The 9,731-nt window shown below is 43.2% G+C and overlaps 1 protein-coding gene across 3 annotated transcripts in view; it reads right to left on the bottom strand.

Moving 5' to 3' along the window:
* Positions 1–2,667: 2,667 nt before the first annotated feature.
* CERS4 (ceramide synthase 4) overlaps positions 2,668–9,731 on the bottom strand; it is a 54,697-nt gene continuing 47,633 nt past the window's right edge. For 2 of the 3 annotated variants that reach the window (XM_035568167.2, XM_050715635.1), the window contains exons 10-12: positions 9,354–9,460; positions 8,798–8,954; positions 2,668–4,603 (exon numbers count right to left, since the gene is read on the bottom strand). In XM_035568167.2, coding sequence (XP_035424060.1) covers positions 4,412–4,603; positions 8,798–8,954; positions 9,354–9,460 — 456 coding nt within the window. In that variant the 3' untranslated portion in view covers positions 2,668–4,411. The remainder of the gene's footprint in view (positions 4,604–8,797; positions 8,955–9,353; positions 9,461–9,731) is intronic. The other variant, XM_035568168.2, reaches the window with a different exon arrangement.

The raw sequence follows: 9,731 nt of genomic DNA, 5'->3' as shown, positions 1-9,731 counted from the left end.
CTAAGCCACGACTCCAGCGCTCCAGGACACCCAGCCCCACAGCTCGTCATGCATACTCCACACCTTTCACTCCAATCCATGAGTATGAATTTAATCTAGTTGAAATAACATCACTTGTTCTGACCTGCCCATGAGCTTAGAGGTGGAGCAAGATGTCCTAGTACAAGAAAGTAATTCAGTGGGTGTCAGTGATGTGGCTATCTTCAATTATACTTCACTGCATAGACAGCTGAAGTCCCTTCCTAGTGACGATAACAGCAGGGGCATCTATCTCACCCCCTCTTCGTACCAACCTTTTCCTTCCCAGGCTGCAAAGCCCTCACCTATTAATCAGCTCTCCATTTATGGGGCTTCTCTGACAATTTGTAACTGCAAAAAATCTGTTGGTCTCTCACGGTAACCTGAGGTAGATTTCCTTAAATTACTGGTGAGGGATCTTTCCAAATTCCTTTGCAAAGCCAAGCACTATCAGCAGGTTTTCTCCTGTGCCTGTGTTCACTGACACTTTGGGATAACTCCAGTAAAGACATGATTTCCTCATACACGAACCATGAGGATTTTTTCCCATAATGTTATGTTCATACATGTTTCCTGTAATTCCCTTACTCATGATATTTTGTACCAATCTGACCAGTACAGATGTTAAGCTACAGATGTCAGAAGCTCCTCACATTCCCACTTGGGACCTCCCTAAATTTTGGATAACAAGGTGATTTGAAACAACAAAAAATGGCACTCCACAACACATGGTTTAACTTTTTCTTGTGCAAGTTTCCTCTTGACACGAGCAAATATCATCCAAGCTGGAAGGCTTGCTGTTACTCAGTTTCTTTGCTATATAACATCTTCTCATCTATCAGTTTTGGATGAATCCTCTAGAGACACATCCTCAGCAAGTATTGGCTCCCCTCTGCTTCTGAGCAGGGAAGTTGCAGGCAGCACATTATTTTTTTTCGCTCTAGCCTGATCTTGTCTCAGACTTGATAATCTTATGATTCCTACAGTCTTTCCAGTGTTTTTCAGAGAAGATTGCCATTGCCTTTTAAGTTGTTTCTCAATGTATTTCTTGGCCTGCTTTACTGCATGTTCAGATTAATCTGCCAAAGTTACAGGTCCTTTCCACTTCCCGTGTTTAGACATGACTTTGGCTTTTTGAATAATGCCTTGCTATTTCTTAGGGACGCCCTTACCTGCAGGCACTGTGTCTGTTGTACACGTGCAAATGAGAAAAGCAATGCTGTTCAAAGTGTAGTCATCCAAGTAAAGGTTCCCTTGGGCATATGTCTGAATGATAAAAACATGGTGGATGCACATCTCCCATGTTTCCTGAGTGTGTGCAAGGGGAAGGGAAGGCATGAAGCAAACTGCTCTTAAAACAAGATCCAAAATAGTACTAGATGCCTGTGTCACTGGAGTCGGTAGATCCATGTTAGCTGCCAGCCCTGGGGGCCATACTTTGCCAGTCCCTGATACTCTTCACTGCATAGCAGCCTGGGGACACCAGGAGACATTCTCTCTCATAGCTCACCTGCTGCTGGAAACCCCATCCCCACAGCTGCTTGATGACATTTATGTGACACACACCTTTCCTGTGCGCGTGGATGATAAAGATGCATTGGAAGTAGATTCTGCTCCGGTGCCCACTGCTCTATCTGCTTTGCTGGTTTATTTAGCAGACAAATCACTAGGATTCTCGCTGCAGGTTTTTACAGCAGCTTCTTTGTGCAGGGGGCTGTGATACTCCAAGAGGAATCTTATTGGTGGGTGATGGTGATGGCAGAGTGAGTTGTTATGACAAATTCAGAAAGACTAACACAGCACTCATAAGCTTCCCAATATCAGAGCAGACATAAGGAAAGAAGGTGGAGCCATTGTGGGGAGCAAACTGATTGCACACAGCTTCTTTAAGCCATAGCAAATAGCATAGGAAAGAAAACAAATTTTGCAGTGTGATCTGCCCCGGTGACTCATCACTCATACTCAGTTATTCAGTTAAAAGTGTTTTTAATCAACGCCAACAGCTCTCCTGAATCCTTGATGTATCCTTTCACAATGAACAGATTTACCTACTAATGAGCCTGGCAAGAGCTTATCTCCATCTTCAGGGGGATAGTATAGCCCTGAGGATAAAATTCAGCAGACATTAGTATATATTTGTACTGGCTCCACAGTGTATCACAGAGTCTCTGGGAAGCATTCTGCTTCTCAGGTGAGATATGTTGTGATTTTACAACACGGATCTTTCCTACCCTTCAGAAACCTCATTAAAAAGAAGACCAGGCATTCCTTTCCCTTCCCATAACCTTGCAGTTCCAAAGCATCTTCCCAGTGCTGCAGTCACGGACTTGCCATTGCCTTGGCAGTGCCAGGTAACCTGGACTGCCCCTAGCTTTAATGTAGGGGTGCCCCAAAGTGTCCCGATCCAGGGCCAAATGCAGCTTTACCTAGTAGGAGTCAAACGAGGCAGCTGCTGTTCTTTACTGGCATGACTTACCATGGCTGAATGCTCTCGGTATGCAACATCCTCTCCATGGATGCTGCATGTGTAACGACCATGGCAATGGAACCCGTATGTGTCTGCTGTGTCACTCCCTCATCCACCCAGGTGGTGCAACTAGCCAGGTTACCCCCTGCTAGTCAAAGAAATAGAAAAGAGCCCAGACAATCAAACTTTTCAAAAGTAATTTATAAAGATCTTTTACATTCAGAAGTACAAAATGATACATAACCATTCCTCCTGAACATATCACCTGCAGAGGAGTGGCAAGATTGTACATGTGGATTAAGGAAACATGACAGTAATACAGAACATACACTTTGAACTTTGAATTAGCCCAACATTTCAGAGAGAAACTATCTTCAACAAATACAAATTTAAACGATGATGGTCTGCTCCAGAGCATGTTGCTGCCCTGGAATCACCTGTGCTAGAACCACTTTCTCCTCTGAAATTATCCAATGTATTTTGACTAAAACGTAAGATCAAAGGCTCAGATCAAATCTTTCCTGCATTTCAGGTGAACTTGGTGTGCTGCTGAAAATGCTCTTGTCCTTCTAGACTGTCATTTGCCTCTTAACTTTAAAAATGTGCGCCATCTCCTTGAATCAGGCATTTCCTTGGTCCGTGTCCCACCATTAGCGTTGAACCTTACCAGACATATACAGGGAAGTATCTGCATGGCCCTGGCAGTCTAAGTCCCTACTCTCATAACAGTGAATCTGTTAATACTTTGGTTTCATAGTTTAATTGATCTATAAGACAGAAATCCATGCCATACTAATTTAACTCTTTTAAGAGATTACAGAATCAAAAATCTAATACTACACTGGATGATATAAAATACAGAACATCTAAAGGAACTGAATCAGAACTGCGTCATAACTTCATGGTCCACTGCTTTAAACTTTCTACTTTTGACACATCTAGACAAAGGCCCTAGACTTTGAAGGCTAAGTTAAAGCATTATTTCACGAAGTTCAGCAGAACCTCTCTGGATCCTTTTTCCTCTGAGGACAGGGGTAATCTATTCCCTTCTTACCAAGCTGACTCTGTAAACATCTTCCACTGTGCCAATTACACTAGATAAAAACATGAGCACTTAATCAGTGTTGTCTTCTACAGTACCTAGTTTCTTGTCCCCTCCCTTGTGACAGTGTTCCTTTCCAAGACAGGTTTAATGGATTACCTGGCAGTTGAGACACAGCTGCCTGGATTTTCCAGCTCTTCTAACCATGATTTGGGTGGGAACTGTCATCAGACTGGGCTTTGGAGTTTCCACCTTTGAGACAACAGAAGGGACTGAGTTCCATACAATTACAAAACTGGTCACATGGCACGAAGGAGCATTTCCTGTCAGAAGAAAATGTTTTCTGCTATGTCTTTCCAAAGCTTTTATTCCACTATGCACAGTTTTAATTTTATGAGTAAGTATGGGGCACTTGTCTTCTTGAAAGAGGTGTCCCTGTAATAAGATTTAGTTTCACACTTATTTACTTTCCATAATCGTTAGTGGCAATGGGCCAGGGCCTCCAGAAGCTGATCAAGAATAAACAGATTCCTACCAAACAACATTAGGCAATTAAGACTTGACATTGCCAAAGTTAACCACTGTTGTATTTTTCAAGATTAACACATTTAACAGCTATTATGGTACAGTCTAATACAAGTCAAATCACTTTGATCCCTTTCTATCTGCTTCAAGGCAACAACCTATAGTAAGCTTTTATTGAAGAAAGACCAAAAACTTCCCTCAAATATCAGTGACTATAAACAATTCTGTTTACGGGAAGCAGGAATTCAACTATGATACTGCAATGGCAATCCTTTATATCTACGCAATGAGCAAAACATTTTCTAAAGATGGTGGACTGGATTCATTAAAGACCAGATCAGACAGAACGTAAGCAGTAGCTATCTTTCCTTGACGTGGCCGTTGGTGAGATGGGCTCTGTTGTTCAGTGTCTCGGACCCATTCCTCTGGATATAATTGCTGCTAGTGACACTGCTAAAACATGTGATCCCATTTTTCTCCTTTTCCACGATCTTTTCTCTTTCTTCATCCTTGTCACTTTCTTCTGTGTCACTTCTCATGTCCTTTTCCATCTACAGAAAAAAGTAAATGAGAAACAATACAAATGCAGAAGTCTGCACAAGAAGCCGTACTAGCTGATACATAGGCTGAAGACTGCGGCTGCTACTTCAGCCACCTGCTTCTGGCACAGGTTTCTATGATGACCTTTTAGCTTTTACATCACCTTTGGAAACAGTTTCTTTCCATCTACTTGACTTCTGTCTCAGTGGTATCTTAACTGTGATCCTGATAAACATTAGGAACTACTATACAGGTTGAAAAGCAGCACCAAATCACATATGCCCAGGACTGAAGACAACTGTGTACGGCTGAGGAGATCCATAGTGTCTGTTGCATGCAGAAGGATGGGAAGAAGCAGTTAATCAAACTCTTATATTTTCCAAAACTGACAAGGAGATAGATTCTGGGTGGCTGCAAGTTGAGCAGTCTGGTTTGGAAAACACATGCTTTCAAACAAACCAATAGCTCAACATAAAGCTGCTCAATGTTACACTCAGTTTTATATTCAGGTTCTTCCTCTTGCTATTAAGAGATCAGTAGTCCACTTTTGTAAATACTTAATTCCTTGCCTTAAAAGGAAGACAAAAAAGAAATAATGCAGTAAAAAGGCAAGTTAGAGAAAGCAGCTTAACACTTGCTGGCTTCTCAGGCTGTTTCTGCTCTGCAATACAAGATGCCAAAACTGGGAACAAATTCACAGTGTCCACACCCATTGTTGGAAAGAACACTCTGAAGGAAAGCAGCAAACCCCTTCTGTGACCTGAGGCCTGGAAACTCCTCAGGAGCTGGTTAGTTCTGGATGTGCTCTGTAGTCTCCATTTATTATATACATTCTTCTGGGGATAGCACTTGGATCATATTAAGCAGACTATTTAGTCTGATGCCTTTTCTAAAGATCACCACACCCAAAAGCAGATAGGATTTGTAAGAATGTGAACTTGTACTCAAGTCAAACTGCCTGCAAGGACAATAGAAATAGCAGATGCCACATTTTGTGAACAACCTCGATCCAATGTTGTTCTCGAATTGGCAGTTCAGAAACTATGTACAAAGACTCTTGCTCTGCAGCAGAAGCACAAACAAAAATCAGTATTCCTATTTTTTTTTTAATTTATGGAAATAGAATATGGTTGAAGTCTTAAACCTAGCAAGATTCACAAAGGAACTAGATGGCTGCATGAAAAAAGACAGTTGTCTGTATGAGGAAGTGAAACCCCTTACTTGAAGATCACGGCTGAACTATAAATACTGGGGATTAGGAAACATCAAGTGAGAAGGTGGTGCAGATAATCCTGTAGCCAGGGAGGAAAATTACAGAGATCAGAAAGACCTATCAGAACAATCTGAACTTCTGACTGGAGTGAGAATTTCATGGCTCTCAAAAGGGGAGAATGTTCTGTATTTCTGCTGATACTGCTTTGGGCTACTAAATGTCTTAGAATCATAGCATATCCTGAGTTAGAAGGGACCCACAAGCATCACTGAATCCAACTCCTGGCTCAACACAGGACTACATAGAAATTAGGCCGTATGTCTGAAATGATCATTGAAACATCTGCGTGGGACTATATTTTTCTTTTCTACTTATGGCTCAATATGGAAAGACCTCAAATATATATTTTCTGCATCAAATACGGCAGATAATTTATTGTCATGGTTTTTGGCTGGGATAGAGTTAATTTTCCTTGCAGAAGCTCATATGATGTTGTTTTGGACTTTTGATGGAAGTAGCAGTGCTAACACACCACTGTTCTCAGTGGTTGCAGAGCAGTGCTTGCGCAGAGCCACAGAGCCAAGGACTTTCCAGCTTCTCATGCTGCCCTGCCAGTGAGGAGGCTGAGGGTGCACAAGAAGATGGGAGGGGACACAGCCAGGAGAGCTGACCCAGACTGGCCATGTGTCATCATGCTCAGCAATAAAAGCTGGGGTAAAGAAGGAGGAAGGGGGGGGGGGGCATTCAGGGTGACGGCGTTTGTCTTCCCAAGAAACTTACACGTGATGATCCCTGCTTTCCTGGAAGTGGCTGAACACAGGCTTGCTGATGGGAAGTACCAAATGAGTTTCTTGCTTTGCTTTTAAGTGCAGCTTTTGCCTTACCTTGTAAACTGTCTTCATCTCGACCCATGAGTTCTCACACTTTTATCTTTTCAATTCTCTTCCCCATCCCACGGTTAGGAGGTGGGGGAGAGTGAGTGAGCATCTGTGAGGTACTTAGTTGCCTGCTGGGGTTAAATCACAACTTTTATAGATAAAGTAAGAAAAATTCTGGATGTGCTTCAGTATGTTTTTCCTGGTGGCTCATTTCTTTCTAATAACACTATCCACTAGCTCATCATTTGACACTGTAATAACTGCAATGGAAGCTGTGGACAATATGGATGAAGATGAGCCTTTCATGCTTGTTCTCAGTTCCCATAAGACAGAATTCCCCAGTTGGATAGTAATAAAACAACTCATCCCAGGCTATGAGGTCAACTCCCACAGGGCATGGACTTGTTTCTCTTGGACTACATCCTTGGCAAGTGGCCACATTAGGTCATGTCTTTGATTCTGAGAATAATTTCATGCTGAGCAGCAGTTTGGTTTCACAGCAGATACTACAGGCTGCAGTCAGAAAGAGACGGGTGCATGTCACTTCAGTTTATACAGCTGCATCTCAGATATCCAAAGGTTGCTCTGTTACTGATAGAGACAAACAGGCAATACCTGGTGCAACGTTGAATGAATTATGCTTAGGACATGCCTGTCTGCTAGTATGTAAGGAGCCCAGACAGCTAGTTTAGACAAATGCATCTATTCTGCAGACATCTAAAGTACTGTAGGACAACCCCCACAAAGCATACATTGAGGATGGGGCACAGTGTAACCTCAGCAAGCTTGCCAATGACACAAAACTGGGAGGAGTCGCTGATATGCCAGAAGGTCATGTTGCCATCCAGAAGGACCTCAGCAGACTGGAGAAGTGGGCTGACAGGAAACTGATGAAGTTCAACAAAGAGAAGTGCAAAGTCCTGAACTTGGGGAGTAACAACCCCATGCACCAATATGTACTGGGGGCTGCTCAGCTGGAAAGCAGCACTGCAGAGAAGAACCTGAAAGTCCTGGTGGACACCAAGCTGAGCGTCAGCCAGCAACGTACCTTTGCAGCAAAGAAAGCTAATGGTGTCCTGGGCTGCATTAGGACCAGCATTGCCAGCAGATCAAGGGAGAGGATCCTTCCCCTCTAGTCAGCACTGGTGAGGCCATGCTTGGAGTACTGTGTCCAGTGCTGGGCTACTAAGTACGAGAGAGATGGACATACTGGAGAGAGTCCAACAAAAGGGCCATGCGGATGATTAAGGGACTGAAGCATCTCTCCTGTGAGGAAAAGCTGAGAGAGCTGGGACTGCTCAACCTAGAGAAGGCTCGGGGGGATTTCATCAATGTATATAAATGTCTGAAGGGAGGATGCAAGGAGGATTGGAGCCAGGCTGTTATCAGTGGTGCCCAGTGCCAAGACAAGAGGCCATGGGCACAAAGTGAAATACAGCAGGTTCCATCTCAACATTAGGAAACATTTTTTCACCCTGATGGTGACTAAGCATTGGAACAGACTGCACAGAGAGGTTACAGAATCTCCCTCCTTAAAGATATTCAAAAGCCATCCAGACATGGGCCTGGACAAGCTACTCTAGGTGGCCCTGCTTAAGCCAGGGAGGTTGGACAAGACCTCCAGAGGGCCCTCAGCCATTCTGTGATTCTGTGATGTTAGTAACACTGTAATTAAAAATCCTGTACTGGAAATCCCCTGGAGAAGAAACTATAGGAAAGCACTTTTGCACTGGCCTCATCAATCACAACAACACTCTCTGCCTTGATTTTTTAGTTTTGTTACAAATGAAGTACTGACCCAAGTGTTGAGATCCTCACTCAGATGTCACTGGCTTTGTTCACAGATACCTCCTACGGAGTCCAATCCACATTTTTTCTTGAATATACTCTTCAGAAGTGAACCCAATATTATATCAACTCAAACAAACTTTACTTCTTTTGTCAACTTGCACTAATATTGAGCGACCCTTTAACCTCACTGTTAGGAGTTTACATGTATAATTGTACTAGGACAAAAAAGAATCCACCCCAGATAGATTCCCTGTGCTTCCAAGCAGTCTCAGGGGATCCTCCCTCCCCATATGATGTACAGGGGACTACAAACTGATTCATACCGTGCCCTGGAGGATGAACTTGTAGACCATGTGAATAATTAGGCAGGACCAGAAGATATGGAGCAGCTGCAGAGTTATCAGGAGAGCATTCACAAAGTAGTATCCAAAGAAGGGTTGGAATATCTCCATGGAGTAATAGTAGGTGTTATAGAGCACTCTGCAAGAGAGACAGAATTGCATTGGAGAGAGAGCGGCTGTAAGCCCCCAAAAGCTATTGTCACAGAAGTTTCACCTCAGTTACTCTTTTCTTATATATAACATGTTAGACAACTCTCCGTTCTCCACTGGAAATGAGCAGAATAGAGCTGTAAGCTGAAGACTCCTCTGCAGTATATTTCAGGTCCTTGCTATTACTCTCTGAACTCCAAGGAAGACCACCCTTGTTTAGCCCAAGGCAGGTAAAACAGCCATGTGGCAATGTAGCCTATGCAGAAGGCAGGGACATGAGCTCAAGAATTTAAAAGCAAAGGCTGCAGCAAAAGATTCAGCCCACAGCTGAATTATCCTGCCTCTGAGAAGACAGTTTTTTCATCTCCCTTGACTGCAGCAAACTCACGTGTAGGGGAAAATGATCAGGCGGCTGATGAGGAAAACAGCTGAGAAGATCATAAAGAGGCTGTCACAAGTTTTCTTCCACTTCATGTAATTGAATATTTTAGTTGGCTGGAAGGAGAAAGAACAATAAAACAAAGCAGGCCAAGATAGTGCATCTGCATATGCTCCAAGACGCTAACGAGCCAGATATGATACAGTCCACATGCAGGTATTCATGTCTCCTCCTGGCTCTCTGTAGGGCACCCTAAGCTGGGTGAGGAGATCATTAACGAGTTATCAGTGAAACCCCACAATGATTGTCCCTCATTGTGTTAGATCAAAAGACAGCACTTGGCTAAAGATCATCACTGCCAACTAGGCCTTGCCAGGCACTTAATTG

The sequence above is a fragment of the Cygnus atratus genome, chromosome 26 (genome assembly GCF_013377495.2).
Source record: "Cygnus atratus isolate AKBS03 ecotype Queensland, Australia chromosome 26, CAtr_DNAZoo_HiC_assembly, whole genome shotgun sequence".
NCBI lineage: Eukaryota > Metazoa > Chordata > Aves > Anseriformes > Anatidae > Cygnus > Cygnus atratus.
The sequence above is the reverse complement of the archived record's forward strand: the minus strand, read 5'-3'. Positions and strand labels throughout refer to the sequence as shown.